Source organism: Morchella sextelata (genome assembly GCF_020137385.1).
Source record: "Morchella sextelata strain SCLS chromosome Unknown scls_8, whole genome shotgun sequence".
Classification (NCBI taxonomy): Eukaryota; Fungi; Ascomycota; class Pezizomycetes; order Pezizales; family Morchellaceae; genus Morchella; species Morchella sextelata.
In genome coordinates, this window is record NW_025408623.1 from 1,464,924 (window position 1) to 1,486,470 (window position 21,547).

Sequence of the window (21,547 nt, forward strand, 5' to 3'; positions counted from 1 at the left end):
CCGGTAATCCCCCCAGGAACAGCCCTTCGCGGGGGGTAAAGCTTCGCCAGCCGGATAGAGTATAGGGTGGGATGAATGAGCGAGTGATAATCTATGATGGACGTGGTTTTTTTAATCATATGATAGACGTGGTGTGTGCGGGGGATAAGGCTTCTGTTTGTAAAGGGCCCACTTTACTGGGTTGATTCCTGGGTAGAGATGTTTCTGTAGAGAGTGTGACAGGATGGATCGATCGAAGCTGGTTGGGAGACAGGCTAGCTTAGAAATACACAACAAGAATAAAAAGTACTGTTCATCATCGCCGGTAAGCACCTCTAGAGACTACTCACACCCCTGAATTCGAGCCCAGAACCTTCTGGTACCACGCGGTGTCGACGAGCTTCGTAGTACACCACTACGCCACTCGCCATTGTTCCTCAACCTTTGAGCGAGCTGGTGCCAAGATACATCCGGACCCCTAGCCTGAAGTAATGATAGCCAACTATGCACGGCACGGACCATGGCCGTTGGAGACTTCGTGGAATCACGCACCGAATCGATATCACAAACACCATCAAAAAAGACTGCTCGGGCGCATCCTTCGATTTTAATCCCACTGAAACCTCAATCACTGACTTGCATGCTTGGGGCTAGATATATGTAGATAAATGGAGGAGAGAGGAGTTATGTGGTTTGGCCCAGTTATCAGCTATGGCTGGTAGTTCGGACTTTCATTATTTGCCAGCTTCTATCTGGCCAGGCGAATTTCTCACTGCTCAACTCACTCCGTCCCGCTACCTCCCCCAGCGGGGTATTCACAAACTATCACTCGATAGGCAACCTCAGGCGTCGCTACACCATACCATACATACACCCTAGCCAGAAGTAACACTTTAATCTCGAATGTTAGATATTAATCTCGAGTGTTGGATATGTGTCGTTCAAGGCAATAAGGTCAGCGGGAGACCCGCTGTCAAGAGGAATGACATCCTACCCGGATTCCTATAAGACAGGCTGCATTAGCTTTATAATTTAGATATCGATATTAATTGAAGCTCTCAGACTCAAAATCGTTCCAAACCCTATCCCCGTTTCCCCCTCTTTGTTTAACCCACTCTACTTGTTGGTAGCCAGGTGTACTAAACGCTACCGCGATTAGACCGCGATTAATTTCCTGTCCATCGCTACCGCCGCAAGAGTAGGAGCCTGCAACACCGCCCCCCACTCCTGCTACCCAATACCATGCCCCGGGGGGGGGGGGGGGGTCAAAGCAAGTAACACGTCTGCAGCAGCACCCCGTCAAGTGGTAGAGATGCGATGTAGGAAGAGCATGGCAGGCTTTGCGTCGTTTTATATAAAAGTACGGGTGGGCCGGAAGCCTTTCGATCGAACCCTACTTAGCCCTAGGCCTTCTCCCTATTATCAGTGACTTTCGTCAGGTCAATTAAGGTTCTCAGAGCGCCAATAGACGCATTCTACAGGTCATAATTGGAGGCCGCTCTCCAAGGATTCTGTTCGGGTGGAGGAGGCGTCTGGGCAATGTTTCAGTACAGCGTTCACAGATAAGGATCACGGGTAGCTACATGGTGTAGTAGGCCGCTAGGCTACAACAACGGGCAAGAAACGACGCATCTAGTCCAATTATCTTACTCCTTCAACGAGTGGAGGAGCGCTTAAGTCGGGATTAAGAGCATAGCGTCACCTGTATCTACGTTTTGGTAAAAAGGCACCACCATGCCGGTTTGTGAGGAACTTGTAAGTTGGATCTATTTTCCCAGCAAGATCCAATGCGAGTGATAATTCATGAAAGAAAATAGTTGTAAGTATGCACACGCCAGCGATATATGTACTCCATTCGCAGAACTTTCCCTTATCTCCGCGAGAACAGAAACGACCACTGGCCTGTATTCTAAATGATAGCTAGGAGACTACTAGTACATGTAGGGGCTTGTCTGGCGTTACTGAGTTCCTTTATGATGAAACAAGAGGGTCATGATAAGAGGGTTAGGGTTCCCTAGCTCCTCTTATCCTCACCTATTAAGTATTACTTCCGGGTCACTGACAATTGTGTGGGCGAGCGTGGTCTAGTGGTAGACGCCTCGTCAACGGAGGACACTCTTCGGCAAGACTTTTTGTGTTTAAATTTATTGACATTTTTTTCTGGAGCTTATTACCCGTAGGTTAAATGTGGTATCGATCAGATCTCTGGCCCGTAACCGCAGCCTGATTATCTTAGCTTCTCGCACATTTGGCCAATTATTGGTCTCCCTCTCCCCCATGGTCAGGGCCGGATGTAGGATTAGGGTTTAGCAAAACTTTTTTAGACTGTATTCTTTTATAGTATAGTAGATTATGTATATATTCTCATTCTTTGGATAGATTCTCGCGCGTGGTCGTTCTTGGACCTAGAAAAAAGATTCACAAAAAAAAAGAAAAAAAAGGAAACAGGCGGTTTGCATTCAATGGCGAAGGTCCCATGTGTATATAATATATACAGGATTAAGCTCTTTGATTCTAGCAAATAGACGTCATTTATTCGCGAGACTATTTCTGCATTGTCGTTTTAGACATAGTCATACTGAGATATCCTGACAAACGTTGAGTGATCCTTTATGATTCAATTCCATTTCCTCATTCCTTGAGTATCCTTTTATCCACCCTCTAACTTTTATAAATAAACAGGAAAAAAAAGAAAAACGTAGCTAAATTAAATCCCATGTGGTGATAGCTATACTATCCATCCCACCAATCTAAGCAATAATAATTCAGTCCCAGGAGACATAATACAGTAGAATAATTTTGTCACAGGCCGCGGTCATCCTCTAAGCAGTGCTCGTCCTGCATTGGAAAGAAATCCCCGCCATAAGACGTGCAATCGCCGCCCTGTCAGGATGACACGCGATCAACCTTGGACTCCTCCCAATAGAGTCATGAATATCCGGATCAGCCCCGTGATCGAGCAACACCTTGACCGACTCCGAATCCCCCATACGCGCCGAGATACCCAGGGCAGTCCTCCCCCTATTATCTTGAGCGTCTAGAGCAGCCTTTCCATGAGGATTTTCCAGAAGCATCTCCAGTATCTCTGTATACCCGCGCCTCGCCGCCTCATGCACCGCCGTACGCCCTGACTGCCCAACCCCCATAGTGGCCCCCAGATCCAGCAGCATGCGGATCGTAGACGCGTGGCCAAGCTGTGAAGCAATCGAGAGGGCGTCACGGGACTGTGGGTCCTTCTTGTGCACATCGGCGCCCTTGGAGACGAGGAATTGCAGCATGTCATCCTTTATCCAGATCACGGCTGTGTGCAGGGCCAAGAAGCCATGGTTGGGGGAGTCCAGCTCGACGCCACATTTGAGTAGCTGCTCCACTGCGGGCTTGTTGTCCTTTGCTATTGCGTACTGCAGCACTCGGGAGCAGAGCTTGAGGTGGCATTGTGGAGAGTCATCACTGGAGGATGGTTTGACGCTGGCACGCTTGGTGATGAGTTTGTTGACGAGGTCGGCGTGACCCCCTGATGCGTAGGTGTAGAGAACACGGATTGCGTGCATGTCAGTGCTAGGAGCATAGACAGCAAAGTCGAAGAGAACATCTGCGAGAAGTCGATAGAATTCGGGGCAGGTGAGAATGAGGGTGTAGACTTCTTCGGGATGTTCGAGATATCTGGCAATCTCGAAAAGAAGCTCATTGGGAAGCTCAAGGAGGTTGATCATTGTGAAAATTGATTGATTTGGAGATGGGGGGATTTGGTATCTGTCGGTTCTACTGGTTGTGGACCTCAATATATGTAGAGGACAGGTCGGTTATGCCGAGCTGAGACGGGTTGTTGTTGGTGACGTTTATATAAGTATCTCGCGGGAAGCTGAAGCTACTGACAATAGTCACACCTGTTGTCGGAAAATAAACAGAATCGCGTGGAGACTGGTTCGGTTCGATCGCTACAAACGCCTTACTTTAATTGCCCATTAAATACTTCCGACTCCGCACAAAATTAGTTTCCGCTCAATCTTCTTCTCCGTCTCGGCAGCATGCAGTACAGGGTATGCGATACCTCTGTACGTAGTACTCGGGGTTCTCTCTCACCGGTAATCTGTCTACCCTAAATCCGACGTGAAATCTGTTCTTCTATAGAACTTAAAATTATATAAGCTTACACCAACTAGCTGAATTAGTTTTGTTAGCGATAGACGGATCTGAAATGGGTTTCCTCCAAGACCGGTTGGTGTTTGTGTTGTATCATCTAGTTAGCATTTCCACGTGATGCGTACTAGTTGATGAGTAAGAGCTGACGAGAATCATCCCAAGAGGAGATAGAGAGGTCTTGGTAGTCAGCAAGTCCAGGTTAATAGATTCAGAACGAGGTAAAAGCGATTCCAAACGTCTTGGGATACTCATCTCGGGGATCAAATATAATTGTCGAAGTTTCTAGAGGTGACACTTTTGACCGGCGCGCTCTTTGGTTCTCCTATCCACATAAGGAAAAATGACTATAGACTATGTAGCTAAGTGGAAACAGCTTTAAGAGTACTCAAAAACTTAAGCCGGGTCCTGGAAGGGGGAGATGTCAGTGTAGAGAGAAGAACTTCTAACAGCATGAATTCAAGTGGGAACTGTTTTCTATTAAATATTTTGGCTAGCATTCTCGAAAGATTCTAAATTCCCTCTCCGTAAACTTGTGCAAAACCTTACTCCCGTTTCCGTTGCAATGTTAGTTTTGTAGCGGTTTCCTTATGAGGATATCTAAGCCCAAAGATTAGGTGGAAGAATGCAAAAGATATTATGAAATGCGCCCTTTGAGTAGTACACATGAGATGGAAGAGCAGTATGAGGAGGATGGACCGACGAGAATACAGCACTACAAACTCGGGTTATGACCATCCCGCTAAACCCATCCTTAAATCCATCCTTAAATCTATTGTTAAATCCACGCCCCCATCTTAAGCAAGCCTGATATTAGTATTTGGACCAAAGAAAACCTGGCCCCGGACACCAATGTTTCCTGTGCCGTCGGGAGAACACGGAAAAGGGATTGTCAGGTAAGAGCAGTCGTACAGATTGTGTGCACGTGATCGGATGCCGGGAGCTGGTGAAATAAATGGATAGATATGAGCCTGAAATACGTCGAATAATGAAGTGTTGGTGTTTGTATTTGTGCTTGCGTCTGTGGTTGCGTTGCTCGATATTGAAGGTCGAAAATTTAGATTATCTGCTAACTATGCCAGTGGGGGCCGGACGATAAGCCTATGCTTGGAGCTACTGTGGTCGGTTTGGTTCGGAGGAATAGGAGTCCTCAAATTCAGTGCTGGGAAGACTGTGCGTATACGTGGATCGAGCGCCTGTTAGAAGAACCCGAACGATTTTGGGTATCCGGCATCGACACTCTATCGTCACCGACCCGCAAATCTAAACTTTGAAAGGAGGGACCTGTCCAGCCAAGCTGCAAAGTGGTACAGGGTAATATCATTTCTAGTCATACTGCCGTAGTGGTGACGGGCCGGGTGTAGGTGGCTTCTGTTTAAAACATGCTAATAAACTTAAATAACAGATACCTCTGTCTCATGCCATGCCAGTAATCAACCACTGACGCCCATCTCACAAGGAGCTCAAGCCGATCCATCTCTTCACCATCCACCTCCCTAAATTATCAAACATCCCCTTCTCCGCTTCCTGTTACTAGAGTGAGTAATAGTTCCAAACGTATTTGGGGTGGGGGTGATCACGTGAGTGGGGGTATAGACTTTTGAAAAAGATCTATCTGTCTGAATCCATGGAAGTAACACGCCTGCAAACGTTCTTCTAGGTGTTAAATATCGTTCCAGCTATTGCTTTCGTGAATCTATGGACTGTGTTTCTCATGGTGGTTCCTCGAGTCTTGAAGGTTGATATTGGGGATTTCTTGGCTAGCGAACGGGATGCACACGCGTAGACTAATCTAAGCCTTTTTCCTCCCGGGCCATGATTTCTCCGGCACTAATGCGCATCGCCGGGTGAGATCCAAATGCTCAAGGTTGGTAGAAATCCTGAGAGTACATATTTTTAATATCAAAGTACCACCCACCACCACTGAGTCACGGTCGAGATCAACAGAAAATAAGGCACTCAATCAGAAACTGCGTCCGACCACCCTATCTATATCATAAATTCACAAAAGATAAAGTATGTACCCAACCAAAAAGAAAGTTGTCCACGCATACAAGACAAGCACCGGAAGGCTGCAATACGAGTGATCTTCGATGACAAAACATAGTTATGAGTTGTTGAAATTCCCCTATTAACCCATATGCTGATAGGATAGATATTACGCGGCCTATTTTCCCTTTAATCTTCGTACCATGACTACCGGAACTCTTTGTGTATCATCACCGCCTAAGCTGCTAGCAACCTCTGAGTCATGCAACCACACGAGTGATGGTCCATGACCCGCAGCTTTATCGATATCATCACCTGACTAGACAAAAGGAAGGGAGAAAGCGACGCGGTACGCCCGCCAGTATTCAACATGGAGAAAACGAAGCGAATCACCTCCCGGAGTCATCGGGGAAGCCTGAATTTTTCTTTGACTCCTCCAATGTTGCTTCGTTGCCTCGTGTGGAGGTGCGCAGTATCGGTGCGACAGACAATAGTTGTTCGTGTAACGGTCCTCTAACCGTTTTGGAGAAACGACAGTTCTGCACTTTTGATTGGCATATATGTGACATCACGTCATATTAATACTCGCCCCGCAGAAGTCATGTGCAGATACAGCTAACGAGGAAGATCTTATTGGTTATTTCAATATTATTGGTTATTTTAACGTAGAGAGATCTAGAGCATTTCTCAAAGCAGAAAAAACGGACGATTACAATTCTTAGTCTCGATATGACTCTACTTATTTACCCCCCCCCCCAGGGGCACCTCTACCCTATGACCAGGGGGCAAAACTCTGCTTAGATCAGACCAAGACCTCTGGCCATGATAAAATATATGTGCCTTGTTTCTCGCCCGAGATCTCTCTATCATGCCATTGATCAACGGTTGACAAAAATTCTGTCCAAAAATCAGTACTCTGCTTTAGACTCACGATTTGGTAAACAAGCGCACATTTAACTAAAGCTTATTTTCTATTGGGCCAGGGGTCGCAGTTGCCGGAACTCCGTGTTTATGATGAGTACATACTTTATGCGCGCGGGGCCGAGGATGGATGAAATCTTGCGAAATTTGGACCCTGGTTTTAAATTGGGACTGGTTTGGTTCGCCCAATTTTTTATGCAATGGGAATACGGGGATATTGATTAAATATGTGCTCTGTACTATTTGCATTTCAGGTTGAAATTACTCAACATGTAAAGTAAAAAAGAAAACCATCAGGATGTTTTTTTTTTGTACTCGGGTACAGGAATAAGAACCAAAAAAATGCTGCCATACAAATAACCCTATTGCATTTTCTGGTTCTTTCTCCTGTACCCGAGTACTGAATTGATTCATCCTTGGCACATATTGCCGTAGCAGCAGCGCAGCAAAATGAAAGGGTGATGTTTGGTTTGTTGTTGAAGAGGAGTCAAGAGTTCAAGACATTATGCGATTTGGGTTTGGATCTCTGCTTCTCGGAACGACGATTTCCCGGTCTTTGTGATTCTCCTGAGCGGCACTGGGATTTCGTTTGAAGGGTCTCACTTTAGCGAAGGCTTAGCCTCTTTCGGGAAAGTTTACCATTACCACCACGCGTTCTGGGGAGCTGGAGGTGTTTCAGTTGATTAGATTTAGAGCTGGTTAGGAGCAGGTGCCCTGCCTATGATAGATACAGCTACACATGTAGTTTCCAGAAGAGGTACCTTGCTAGATATCGTACCTACATACCCGTTGTGTGAGTGTGTGCGTAAGACTCTAAGTGGATGATGGACTGTGTGTAGGCACACTCACAAGCTAGGAGTAACGGCACTGGTGTACGAAAGTCAAAGTGCGGCCCGTAGCCAGTCAGGCTGTCCCGATTAGGTAGTTCCAGTTGCTTGTATCTCTACTTTCTTCTAGGGGGGCAAAGAAGATGTGAGGGTTGGGTGGGGGAGGGTGGAGGATGGTGGAGGCGTTTTTCCTTGTATTACCATGATCACAACCACCACAACCGTCGGAACTTCGTCGTTCCGAGATTTCATGAGGAAAGTTAAGATTAAGTTGGTGACTATATAGAAAAGCCACATTAGGCCCCATGTCAAGCAAGTTTGGAGATTCAATACTTAATAAACTGCCTCTGTCCCCTTTTTTTTTATTTATTCGTCAGTCGATTAGTGCAGTGCTGTTCTGTTCTGTACAATTCAGTCCAGTCCATTCATTCTCACCATCAGAAGCTGTACTGTTTTTTTACAGTCTTGTTCTTCTCTTCCCTCTCAGATATCTCTGGTCGGCCTACTTATTGCGGTTGCCTGCCCCGACAGGAATTCAGAGACAGATAAGGTCAGTTGAAACCCACAAGCCCTACCTACTATCTACTATCTAGATACTACCACAACACCCAACCCAACCCAACCAAGCCCTCAAGCCCTCAAGCCCTACCTTACTGTACCCAGCAGACCATCCCATCCACCCCACTTGCTCCAACCTCCCAATGCCTCGCCCCACCCGTCAGCTCCTTGCCCGATCCAGCGTCGGTTGCGGGCCGAGATCGTGCAGACAAAAGCTTGAGCTTGCCCATGATGGATTTGGAATATATCGCTAACCGTCTATATTATAGCACAGGAGAAGAGCTCTACAGTACATACATAAAAGGAGTGAAATACCCACCTAGTAGAACATAAAAACAATAAAATCACACTCCCCAAATAAACCGGGCTCGCTATAGCCTCCCTCCCCCCTCTAAAAGGCCAGCCACAATGGCTTCCTCCCTCTCCGAAAAAGAGCCCATATCGGCACCCACCACCCCCGTGCCCGCCGCCCCCGCCGCCGACACGACAGTCAAGATCCCCTCCTCGACTACCTCCGACTCGGGGGAAGACCCGTTGGCCCACCTCACCCCCGAGGAAGCGGCGATCGTGCGGCGCCAGCTGGATATTCCCGATGTCAAGCTGACATACTTTACGCTGTTCCGCTATGCCACGACGAATGATAAGATATTGATTGCGTGTGCGTGTCTGGCGAGTATTATTGCCGGCGCGGTCATGCCGCTCATGACGGTGGTGTTTGGTGAGCTTGCGGGAGTGTTTCAGAAGTTTGCGCTGGGAACGATTACGCCGGAGCATATGCAGAGTGAGGTGAATCGGTTTACTGTGTGAGTATATATATTTTGTTATTGTGATCTGGAATTGGTGGATGTGGTTTGCTGATGGATGATATAGTTATTTCGTGTACATGGCCATCGGCGAGTTTGTGATGGTCTACTTCGAGACCGTGGCCTTCATCTACTGCGGCGAACACATGGGGCAGAAGATCCGCGAACAATACCTTGCCGCCATCCTCCGCCAGAACGTCGCCTTCTTCGATAAGCTCGGCGCAGGCGAGATCACGACCCGCATCACGGCCGACACCAACCTCATCCAGGAGGGCATCTCGGAGAAGATTGGCCTCACGCTCACCGCCCTCGCAACCTTCTTCACGGCGTTCATCATCGGCTTCGTCAAGAGCTGGAAGCTCACGCTGATCTTGTGCTCGACGGTGGTCGCGATCACGCTCATCATGGGTGTTGGCTCAACGTTCATGGTCAAGTATAATAAGCAGTCGCTGGCGTCGTATGCGGAGGGTGGAACCGTCGTGGAGGAGGTCATCTCGTCCATTAGGAATACGACGGCATTTAGCACGCAGGAGAAGTTGGCGAAGATGTATGACGAGCACTTGCGCGTGGCCGAGAAGTGGGGGATGAAGATGAAGATGTCGTTGGCAGTGATGCTGGGGTTCATGATGTGCATTGTGTATCTCAACTACGGGCTTGCGTTCTGGCAGGGTAGTCGCTTCCTGGTTACGGGCGATACGAACTTGTCGGCGATCTTGACGGTGCTGTTGGCTGTCCTCATTGGTGCGTTCTCGCTCGGAAATGTGGCGCCGAATATCCAGGCGTTTGGCACGGCTGTTGCGGCGGCGGCCAAGATCTTCTCGACGATTGACCGTGTGTCGCCTTTAGACCCGGCGTCGGATGAGGGCACGAAGCTGCCTGAGGTGCAGGGCACGATTGAGCTGAGGAATATTAAGCACATCTACCCAAGTCGCCCGGAGGTCGAGGTCATCAAGAATATGAATGTAGTGATTCCCGCGGGCAAGGTGACGGCGCTGGTGGGTGCGTCCGGGTCTGGGAAGTCAACGATCATTGGCCTTGTGGAGCGCTTCTACGATCCCGTGGGCGGGCAGGTGCTGCTCGACGGGCACGACATCTCGACGCTGAATCTCCGATGGCTGAGGGAGAACATCTCGCTTGTCTCGCAGGAGCCGGTGCTATTTGGAACTACTATCTATGGGAATGTCTGCCATGGGCTCATCGGTACAAAGCACGAGAACGCCTCTGAGGAGGAGAAGCGTGACCTGGTTGTGAAGGCCTGCATTATGTCCAACGCCGACGGCTTCATCCGCACTCTCCCCGAAGGATACGAGACGAATGTTGGTGAGCGCGGGTTCCTCATGTCCGGCGGTCAGAAGCAGCGTATCGCCATTGCCCGTGCAATTGTCTCCGACCCCAAGATCCTGTTGCTCGACGAGGCCACCTCGGCGCTCGACACCCGCTCTGAGGGCGTTGTGCAGGCCGCACTCGACGCGGCCTCGAAGGGACGAACTACCATTGTTATCGCTCACAGACTCTCGACCATCAAGACCGCCGACAACATCATCGTCATGATGAACGGCGAGATTGTGGAAGCCGGCACCCACGACGCCCTGCTCGAGCGCAAGGCCGCCTACTACAACCTTGTTGAGGCGCAGCGCATCTCCGCAGCCAATGATAGCGCCGCTCTGGCCGTTGGTGGCAGCGACGACGAGGAGGACATCGACGACGACGAGAAGCTGAAGCTGACGCTCACGCATGCAAGCACCAAGGGCGGCGCGCCCGTGGACCTGGAGGACCTCGAGCTCGGCACCAAGCTTGGCCGCACGGGAACCGCAAAGTCGAAGAGCTCTGTGGCGCTCGCAAACCGCGCCGCCGAGAAGACACCGCAGTACTCACTGTGGACGCTGATCAAGCTGACCGCCGGCTTCAACAAGACCGAGAAGTTCTACATGGCTGTCGGCCTCTTCTTCTCCGTCATTGCCGGTGGTGGGTATCCTACGCAGGCTGTCTTCTTCTCGAAATCCATTGTGGCCCTCTCGCAGCCGCCGTCAGGCTATGGCCAGCTGAGGAAAGATGCAAACTTCTGGTCGCTCATGTATCTCATGCTCGCGCTCGTCCAGCTGCTTGCCTATCTCTGCCAGGGTGTGGCTTTTGCCCTCTGCTCTGAGCGTCTCGTCCGCCGTGTCCGTGACCGCGCCTTCCGCACCATCCTGCGCCAGGAGATTGGCTACTTTGACCGCGAGGAGAACAGCACCGGTGCCCTGACGTCCTTCCTCTCTACCGAGACCACGCACCTTAGCGGTATCTCTGGTGTCACGCTCGGTACGCTCCTTATCGTCTCCACAACCCTCATCGCCGCCATCTCCGTCTCGTGCGCCGTGGGCTGGAAGCTCGCTCTCGTCTGCACCGCCACGATCCCAATCCTGCTCTCGTGCGGTTTCCTGCGCTTCTGGATGCTCTTGCGATTCCAACAGCGCTCCAAGAAGGCCTATGAATCATCTGCGTCCTTCGCCTGCGAGGCCACTGCCGCAATCCGCACCGTCGCTTCCCTGACCCGTGAACAAGACGTTTGGGACATCTACCACGCCCAGCTCAAAGCGCAGGCCAAGAAGTCTTTCGTCTCTATCATATCCTCATCGTCCCTCTACGCCGCCTCCCAGTCACTCATGTTCCTCTGCATCGCGCTCGGCTTCTGGTACGGCGGTACGCTCATCAAGACACGCGAGTACGATATGCAGAAGTTCTTCCTCGTTTTTGCGGCCATCGTCTTTGGCGCCCAGTCTGCAGGCACAATCTTCTCCTTCGCCCCAGATATGGGCAAAGCCCGTGCCGCCGCCTCAGAGCTCAAAGCCCTGTTCGACCGCGTTCCCGAGATTGATAGCTGGAGCGAGGACGGTGCCCCCTGTGAGTCCATGGACGGCGCCGTCGAGTTCCGCGACGTGCACTTCCGCTACCCCACACGCCCTGAGCAGCCCGTTCTGCGCGGTCTGGACCTCACCGTGAAGCCAGGCCAATACGTCGCCCTTGTCGGACCCTCGGGCTGCGGTAAGAGTACCACTATCTCCCTCATCGAGCGCTTCTACAACCCGCTGGCTGGCGGCGTGTTCGTCGACGGTAGGGAAATCTCGTCACTCAAGATCAATGATTACAGAAAGCACATTGCGCTGGTCAGTCAGGAGCCGACGCTGTACCAGGGGACGATTAGAGAGAATATTTTGTTGGGTGGCGCGAGGGAGGTGATTCCCGATGAGGAGGTGGTGGCGGCGTGTAAGGCGGCGAATATTTATGATTTTATTGTAAGTCTCTCCCACTTCCTTTCTCCCTTCTTCTACCCCCCCACCCCCCCCCTCCTTCCTTTCCCTGATAAACAGAAAGCTAATAGCAAACAGATGTCACTGCCAGAAGGTTTCTCGACCATGTGCGGGTCCAAAGGCGCCCTCCTCTCCGGCGGCCAGAAGCAACGTATTGCAATCGCCCGCGCACTCATCCGAAACCCCAAGATCCTCCTCCTCGACGAAGCCACCAGCGCGCTCGACTCGGAGAGCGAGAAGGTTGTGCAAGCGGCACTCGACGCGGCCGCGAAGGGGCGCACGACGATTGCGGTCGCCCATAGGCTCAGCACGATCCAGAAGGCGGATATCATCTATGTGTTTGATGCGGGGCGCATCGTGGAGGCGGGGACGCATAGCGAGTTGTTGGGGAAGAAGGGGAAGTATTTTGAGTTGGTGAATATGCAGAGTTTGGGGAAGAATGAGTAGTGGGTTGTGTGGTGCGGGTGCGTGTGCGTGTGCGGGTGAGGCTGATGACGCTTTTTAATGGGTGGTGGGTTTATGCATGCTTGGATACGAGTTTCTTTTTTTTCGCTCTCTATCCTGGGTACTCTATGTTGATTATTTTTACGGCTTTTTTAAATCTCTTTCTTTTCCTCCCCCCTCCTACCTTACTCTATCTCTATATAGGAAATTGATTTTGTATAATAACTTTGTTTTCTGTCATTCTTACGGGCGCGGTGTTGATTGCATCTTGAAATGTCGGTATTTTTCTTCTTTCTTTTATTGTTCGGTCTGTTTTTATATGAGATCTAGAGTATGGTAGTGAAGTGAGTTAACGTGAGCGCGCGGGAGACGCTAGTTATGTATGTGATCTATTGGTAGCTAATTAGTACTATTGATGAAGTCGTGGATTGTATGTGCATGTGGATTATAGTTATAGTGTTATGCAGTAATATCATCATGGTGCTCTGGAAAATCTTCTCTCCCCTTGCTTGGTTACATTGTTGGTGTCGGGGATTATGATAGGGTCATGGAGTGTCACTCGTACGCCAAGATCGGCTCTTAAAACTGCACGTGAAAGCGCCCTAGACACCTATATATCACCAGATGATATCATTTTGGCAAATACCTTTCCGGGAGCAGATATATATCCATAGGGCTGTTCTCAGGGACGGCACGAGTCTCGGGGGAGAAAAAGGGCAACAAAGAACTTCACTGGAAAGGGCGGCGGATTTGTTTCGAAAAGACTCTGCCTACTTATATGTGCCCTAAAGTTGGTGCCACGAGAGTGTGAGTGTGGTCTTTGCTCATCGAAGATAGTGATGGGCACAATGCAAGACGAGACGGGATTTTAGAGCATAGTCTTGTCTCGTCTTGTAATATTAGGGTTCATGTTTTGTAATTGCCAATACATAAGGGTCGGTCTTGCCGAAGTCTCGGGACTTTGCAATCACAGACATAGATGTCTTAATAGTGAGAATCTTAAAGCGGGTTAGGGTTATCAATTCAAACTTATGGTTGAAATGAATGAAATAAACATATCTTTTGCTTAAAAACAAAGTCCCGAGACTTTTGCAGAATGATCTCGAGATCTTGCATATTGAACTTGACGTGGTCTCGTTTTATCTTGTCCAAAGTCTCGAGACGAAGTCTCGCCAGGTTTTGTCTCATGCCCACCACTAATCAAAGATCTCTTTTTATCTTATCGGTCGGTCGGTGGTGTCTGGCGGGTAAGTCGTCTTTACCACCTATTCCTGGGTATCATCAGTAGGACGTTTGGCCAAATAGGAAGAGGGGGGTTTGAATCCCCACGAAGCTTATTTTTTGTATTTTTCTTCTTTGTTTTCCAGCTGTGGAGATAAGAGATAAAAACATGAGAGCGAGAAACGATAACTGTAATAGAGTAAATGGTACTTAATAAATAGGGAAAAAGGCAAGAGAATAGAGGCAAATTATTGAGGGCCTCTAGAGAGAGTATATAAGCTTTCGACTAGAGTAAGTGTCAACCAAATATAAGCTTCTGCACGCTCTTCTCCTCGAGCCAAGCCGCCCCTACACGTTGGTCAACGGAGTTCTCCATCCACCAAAATTCCCAGCGGAACGATCCGCCCAGACGTTATATGTATTGTCCAAGCGCGCCCAAGATTAAACGGGGGCCGATCCTGCCACTGGGTTGGAATCTTTATTTACCCCCGTTCATTTACTGGTGGGGTGGAATGCACTGGCCACCCTGCATCCTACTCCATAAATGTCTGGGTATGCCCAGTTGGAGACATTCTTAATATTACCTTACTACCGTCAAATGTTGCAGATGAGGCACTCTTAACACTAGCAATGAATTGAAACGTGACGCAATAAATCAAGGGAGAGGGATCGAGTAGGTCTACCTAGCGAATGGGCCGTCGAAACGGCCAGTACCACGTCCATAAAACTGCAATTAAGGCTCTCAGAACGAATAGTTGAGCCTCTTATCAGATCTGCTGTATTGACTATTGGGTCCGCTCCATCCACCAGCCTCGTGGATAGAGCGTTAAGTCAACAGGGGGGGAGGGGGACTCGTTCATTCGAGTAGAATACCTGGGAGAGGATGAGAATATCAAGGCATTTCAGTCTCATTAGAATGGGTCGGGCTTTGGCCGTCTTAAATTCTGTCCTACTATGCTTCGAGCCTCGGGAGAACCCAAGATTCAGGAGGCTGCGGCGCACCCGGTTGTATCGAGTTTTGGGACTCCTGTGGTACAAGTTAGTATGGCGCTGCTATTGACTGACTTCGGACCGCGTCGAGGCATACATCTCGAGATGAGGATTAAACGTCTCAATCTCGCGCGCAGCGGGAGGGGAGTGTTTGAAAATGAAATTTCGAAATCAAAAGCAGATACCATTGCTCTTCGAGAGGCATAGCCAATCTATATAAGATCTGGAGGGAAGTTATTGGCGTCTTTGGATATGAGGAGGCGTGCCATGCCGTGCCGTTTTTATTGCTCTAATAGTTAATGGGTCATAATGTATCACTCGTATTTTAGTGTCATGCCAAGATCATCTAGTGAAGTTCTTTACTCCCCGTAGATAAATAATAGCTTTTTAATCAATAAGTCATATTTTATGGTATTAGAGCATTCTTCAAGCGAGTCTATAGTTCTGTGACCAGTATAAATAGTAGATTTTATAGTCCAAAGTCCCAATCACAATACATAAGCTTTTCAACCAATCCCATATTCCAATTCCAAAAACAGAACCATAGCCCTTCATCCCGCCAATAAAAAACAAACATTACATATCAAGAAATAAAACATTACCCGCTCTATCTAGAGCTTCATGTCGCTGGAGTTGCACGCACCCCACCATCCACAATTACTACAGAATTTCTCGATCTTCTTACAGACATTCTGGCCATAGTTGTTACAGGTAGATCTATCGTTTCCCCAGTTCTTTGCATTACAGGCGCTAACATCAATATAACAGTCAGCATAAGCTCCCCAGCACCCAGTAGATTTAGTGAAAGGTTTAGGTGTTGTGGCACACCACTTTCCGGCGCAGATGGCGGTGGAGGTTGGCGCTGCGGAAGTGGTAGTGCTAGTGGCGGGCGTGGTGGCCACAGAGGTAGTGGAGGTGGCAGATGAGACAGAGCTCGTGCTGGAAGTTGAAGCCGCAGTGGTAGAGGTGGAAGTCGACGAGGACACCGATGATGATGCAGAGCTCGAAGTGGTGGTGGTTGTGGCCGAGGAAGTAGAAGAAGAAATAGAGGAAGAAGAAATAGAAGAAGAAATAGAGGAAGATAAAGTAGAAGAAGCAATTATAGAAGAAGAAGAAGAACTAACCGAAGAGGTACCAGAGGCATCTCTATACCAGTTTGCCTCAGGATCACCCAAGCAAGCACCGGCAGTCACAGCTATTCATCACCGCAAAGTCAGCATAAATACCTAAGAGAATAGTTAAAAGAGAGGCGTACCCTTGAAGCCGTAGGCAACCATCTGGTCTAGGAAATACCCGGTCAAGTTGTGTACGGACTGATCATGGATATCGTGTTCGATCGACAAGAAGTCATCAACGGCCGAGTTAGCAGAAGACAAGATGTTGTGAACGACATCCTTTGAGAGCTGCTGAGTCTCGGGGGTGGTGTGGAGGTAATCCTGGGTGTCGAGATCGAAGTAGGTGACGTGGTATCCGAGCTTGGTCATGGTAGACTTGCAGACATCGTTGCACTCAGAGTATGGAGGACGCATATAAGTTGGGATCTTCCCGATGATGTTGCGGAGCGCCATCTCGTTCTTGATCATCTCCGTTTCCTGATCAGCAGCAGAGTACGAAGACAAGTTTGCGTGAGACCAAGTGTGAGAAGCGACCTGATGACCGTCTGTGATCATCCTCTGGATAACTGACGTCCAAGCAGCAGTTGTATCAATTGAACCCTTTCCGTTGTTGTTTCCGGTGATGAAGAAGGTAGCCTTGACACCATATGATGCGAGAAGATCGAGAAGGTCATTGGTGTAGAGGTATGGGCCATCATCGAAAGTCAAACCAACAACACCCGGGTTGTTACCACAGTCATAGATATCCGCACCGTATGGCACACTTCCCAAAACTGGTCTCGGAATGCTCGCGGTACTGGCACCAGCTGGTGTCAAGCTCGCATCGCAGGTACCATATCCAACCAAGCAATCCGGAGACTTGCAGTAGTCCTCGGTGGTACCGCAGTAACCGGCAGGACTACAGCACTCTCCATTACCACAAACCGCACCATTGTTCATTGGCCCACAGAGGGTATCACTGCCAGTGTCGGCCCCGGTATCACAGGTTCCATAGGTAGATTGGCAGCCGGTATCGCAGTAGTCAGTGGTGTTTCCACAGTATCCGTACTGCGAACAGCAGAGACCAGCGGCACATGAATTTCCACCATTTGCAGCACCGCAGAGGAGAGGGTCGACGGGGGTGGTGACGGTACCGTCACCACCGCCAGTGCAGGATCCGAAGTCGGATTGGCACCCGGTGCCACAGTAGTCTGAGGTAGAACCGCAGTAACCCTATTAAAATTTTAATTAGTATGGAGATAAAACCTAAAATTACCGAGATATGTATCAAGAGGTGGTACTAACATATTGAGAGCAGCAGGTTCCGGCAGTTGTTGAATCACAGGTGTAGTTGTTACCAGCTCCGTTATACGCAAACCCACAAGTGTTGTCTGGGGATACCGCACGCTTGAAGAGGGTCTCCAAGGTGGCATCAGTGAGCGGGTGGGCGACTACCAAGCTGCTGAAAGCAGCCAAGGCCCCAATGAGGGATGCAGTACTGGAACGCATGTTTTCTGCTCAGAGTATCGAGATAGATATGAATTAAGTAGTAATAGTAATAGATCAGCGAAGGGATAGGCGTGCAAAGACACCAAAAAGATAGTAGCAGCGCTTGAAACGAGTGAAAGAGCTGTGGTGGTGAGCAGGAATATTTGGAAAGGTAGAAGGGTAGGAGGGTATATATAGTATATCGATACTCTACTCGCCCCCCCTAAACAAGCGGGCGGGACCTGAGATGAGAAACACCGAATGATTCACCCAAAATTGTGGCATCGCATTAAGAACCATAGAGTACAAAAAAAAGCCCTGGACAGGAAGCACAGACGTCCCTCATGCTCGGTCTGCCTAGAATTTCTGCTTCTACTGCTGCCGGATAACGGCATCCCTGGTCGATACGAGTAGGCATGTATGATGTGGAATGTGCAGTAATTGGTAAGTAAGTACTTTATTACTTCTGCGTTATCAATTGCAATCACTACCAAATCTACTCTACTTCTTTCCCGATGGGTGCTAACAAACCAAGAAGATCCCCCTCAAAGAAGGATTTCCTCAGTTTTCTCAACCCCCCCCCCCCCCCCCCCATATTCAATGAAGCCAGGGCCTAGGGGCCAGATCGAACAACATAAGAGTAGAGCAGGGCGTAACCTATCGCGCTCTTCCCGGGTAAACATCCATCCCTACTATATTCCAGGCCCAATATTCCAGAACAGGACGACTCCACTAGCAACGGAGGCCCCTGTAACATATTTAGTACGCATATAACGCCCCAGGGGAATCCAAAAACACTAGAGCATACGTACTGGCACTCCCAGAGTAGAAATCAACCAGGGGCGGGAGGATGATAGTCATCTAAGAAAGGAAAAGCAGGTACAGTTTACGGGTTACACGCAAACATCTGCCTCCCATGGATAATATGTGCAGCAGCAGAAGGGGAAGAAAACGTGAAAATGCAATGCTGTGAGACCAAGAAAAGCTTCTTTGTGTACCTACGTTGTCTTCTTTTTCTTCTTCGTGTATCATGTCTTAGGTGCCGAGGTCCCGGGAAAGAGAGTAAGACATTGCCATTGGGCTCACGAAACTGATCGAATGGTGGAGTAATTGTAAATAGCAATTCGAGGGGAACTCCTTGTGGGTGATTTTGTTGGTTGGTTGGTACCTGGCGACTAAATGTGGTCTAGGGCTTGGCCTCCTTTATTCTCGGCAGTGGCCGATTATCAATATCAGATCCTGACCCGCGCTGACTGAGCTCTATAGGTAAGTATCTACACACACGTACCTACATGTAGATAGGTATGTGCCCTGGGAGAATTTTGTCTGGCGAGTCGCGGATACAGGTACGGCAGACAGTTAGAGCGTGCTCCTCATCTGATTGCTTCCATAGGTAAAAATCGTATGTGCAGAAAGCCACCTTCGACTATGAACGCCATGAGGAAAACACTCTACCGCCTTAACCTCGTGAAACTTTACAGCAGCTAACTAACCTCAGTAGAGTAACTAGGTAAATGTACTTACTTACCACCTCCCCCACCCTTGAGGATTCTTCCCTACCTGCTTCAATTGCGCCTGTAGTGTTCCTACCTTTATTAAAGATTTCCAGGATTCAGGGTCCTAGTTTCATCCCTACGAACTAGAACTTCTATGTTTAGTAACCCAACAAGTGCCTCTAACAACGACAAACGAACTAAACTAGCCAACTCGCCTTCCTCGCTTCGACAAATCCCTAGATCCCACTAACTAAACCTCCTCCCGACACGCGCTAGAAGCCGATGAAAATCAGCGGCACGTAAAAACTCCGACTAAAGACAACAGATTTGGGTACCATACGTTACATCATAGTCTTTCTTATTTACTACATGTACTATATGTAGAGCTAGAAACAAATTCAATAGAACCTTCGGATCGGTTGCCCCTAAAAATACAAACAAAATATCTAGCCGTTGTTCTGTCTCTCCTTACTAGCTGTTCTGCAAGCCGAGGCAGTAGGCCAAGGTTCGCTTAAGTGATCGTCGGATTGCTACAGACGTCAGTTGCGTCGGGTGAGAGCAGCATACTCCAAATACGTTCTCAATTTTACGACTGTAGTTACACTACCGAACGAATAAGCTGAAATAGGCAGAGTAAAAGCAAAGTAAACCTGCAAAGTGTACTCCCGAGCCAATCGTAAAAATGTCTTCAACGCCAGAATCGGAATTGGAGACACAACAATCAGACGGCTCTCCGGCACCGTCACAACAATCAACACAATTACAGCCCGCCTTGCAGCTATCAGCCCGCGAACGCAAGCTGGTTTGTCTCCTCATTCCATCCGATCCCATCTTGTGATGTGCCTTTGGCTGACCCTCAACCCCGCAGGAATCACTCAAGGCTAGCAATCTCGCGCTCGAGAAACAGATCGCGCAAGTCCAGGCTAAGCACGATGAGAGTGTGAAGAAGCTCAAGTTTCTCTTACCTTGCCCATATTGCTTGCCTCGTACTTTTGTTAACATTGTCATGTAAACAGAAACCCGGCAGCATCGGAGACGGTGAAGCAGCATATTAAGTTACTCCATGACTTCAATGAGATACGGGATGTTGGACTAGGGCTGATCGGTACGTACCCTTCCATCTAAGTTATCCTACCCCCTCTATTATGCATTCTAGATGATTTGTTTAAGCTTACTCAATGTCCTGCACAGGGATGGTTGCGGAGAACCGGCAACGGAGGGTGGGAGAAGTCATGTCTGGTATGTTGTTGCTTTTCCCTCGTGGTAATATCACATTACTTGAAATTGTATCTCTGCATGCAAACTGCAAATTGGTGGCTTGATGAACACGCGTACTGATAGTAGACGGCCCAGAATTTGGAGTATCTCTTGGTGATTGATAGGTGCCGATACGAGCTGAACTCATCCTCTCAATTACTTACAGCATCAAGTAGGTCACGTTGAGTGAGATGATAGTGAACGGTCTCTCATAGGGTATTTGCAAACGATTACTTAGCTAGTATGCCTGACATTACTATAACTCTTCAAGTAAAAGTAGATGATTCTTTCTAGGAATTAGCCTAAATACTGGTTGATATATGCAAGCCACGTAGAGAAGTAACGTTTATATCGTGGTGCGATATCGATATATTACCTACATCTGTACAGCTGTAGCCCTTTACATATTAAAACAATATCAGTAGGAATTCTTACTGCATTAACGTTAGTGTCGAGGTCCAGTCTTCTTAAAAACTTGACCCCTCTACCTCTTCCTCCTCACGATACCACGTAACAAATCCCCCTCTAGTCTCTCCCCACTAACGGCATGGCATTGTGTAGCACGAGACCAGCACTTCACCCCACTAAGGGCCTTGAGCAAGACATGCAGGGGTTCAATTGGCTGCAGGAACCGAACCGTCAACTAGTCTCCTATTAGTGCATTCCACGGCTCCGGATTATTAACCCACGGATCTTCGGCCTCGCTCGTCGCTCGGCCTCAAAATACCGGGAACTAATAAGACCCGAGATCTTTTCTCAGGTCTCCAGGGCAATTTCCCAATAGGTCTAGCGCTGATCAAACACATCTACTGTCGCAGGTCAACACAAGCGCTAGAAGTCCGTGTCTTGTCTTGTCTTGTCTTGCAAGCTTGTTTTTTTGTTTTGTTTTGTTTTGTTTTGGTTCAAAAAAAAGACAGCGGGTCTCCTATTCTGTTTTTAGGTGTTGTATTGGTTGGTTGGACATTGGTTGCTAACGCCCAAGCTCTGGTGTTGTTTGTACGTTTATAGCTGAACCGAGGCAAAGATGATCAGGGGGAAGTACTTAACTCA

The 21,547-nt window shown here is 48.6% G+C and overlaps 4 protein-coding genes across 4 annotated transcripts; 2 read left to right on the top strand and 2 right to left on the bottom strand.

Moving 5' to 3' along the window:
* Positions 1–2,801: 2,801 nt before the first annotated feature.
* On the bottom strand, positions 2,802–3,692 carry H6S33_012591 (uncharacterized protein; the record flags this gene model as incomplete). Its single annotated transcript, XM_044843958.1, has 1 exon — positions 2,802–3,692. The coding sequence occupies one exon, from the start codon at positions 3,690–3,692 to the stop codon at positions 2,802–2,804; it is 891 nt and encodes a 296-aa protein (XP_044695240.1).
* A 5,130-nt stretch (positions 3,693–8,822) lies between these two features.
* H6S33_012592 (uncharacterized protein) lies at positions 8,823–12,954 on the top strand (the record flags this gene model as incomplete). Its single annotated transcript, XM_044843960.1, has 3 exons — positions 8,823–9,217; positions 9,285–12,492; positions 12,586–12,954. 3 exons carry the CDS (start codon positions 8,823–8,825, stop codon positions 12,952–12,954), a joined length of 3,972 nt encoding a protein of 1,323 aa, XP_044695241.1.
* Positions 12,955–15,903: 2,949 nt separating this feature from the next.
* Positions 15,904–17,765, bottom strand: H6S33_012593 (uncharacterized protein; the record flags this gene model as incomplete). Its single annotated transcript, XM_044843961.1, has 4 exons — positions 15,904–15,912; positions 16,287–16,357; positions 16,418–17,489; positions 17,562–17,765. The coding sequence occupies 4 exons, from the start codon at positions 17,763–17,765 to the stop codon at positions 15,904–15,906; spliced, it is 1,356 nt and encodes a 451-aa protein (XP_044695242.1).
* Positions 17,766–19,922: 2,157 nt separating this feature from the next.
* Positions 19,923–20,619, top strand: H6S33_012594 (uncharacterized protein; the record flags this gene model as incomplete). The annotated part of the gene is made up of 5 exons (XM_044843962.1): positions 19,923–20,042; positions 20,109–20,194; positions 20,257–20,345; positions 20,432–20,479; positions 20,594–20,619. 5 exons carry the CDS (start codon positions 19,923–19,925, stop codon positions 20,617–20,619), a joined length of 369 nt encoding a protein of 122 aa, XP_044695243.1.
* Between the last annotated feature and the right edge of the window lie 928 nt (positions 20,620–21,547).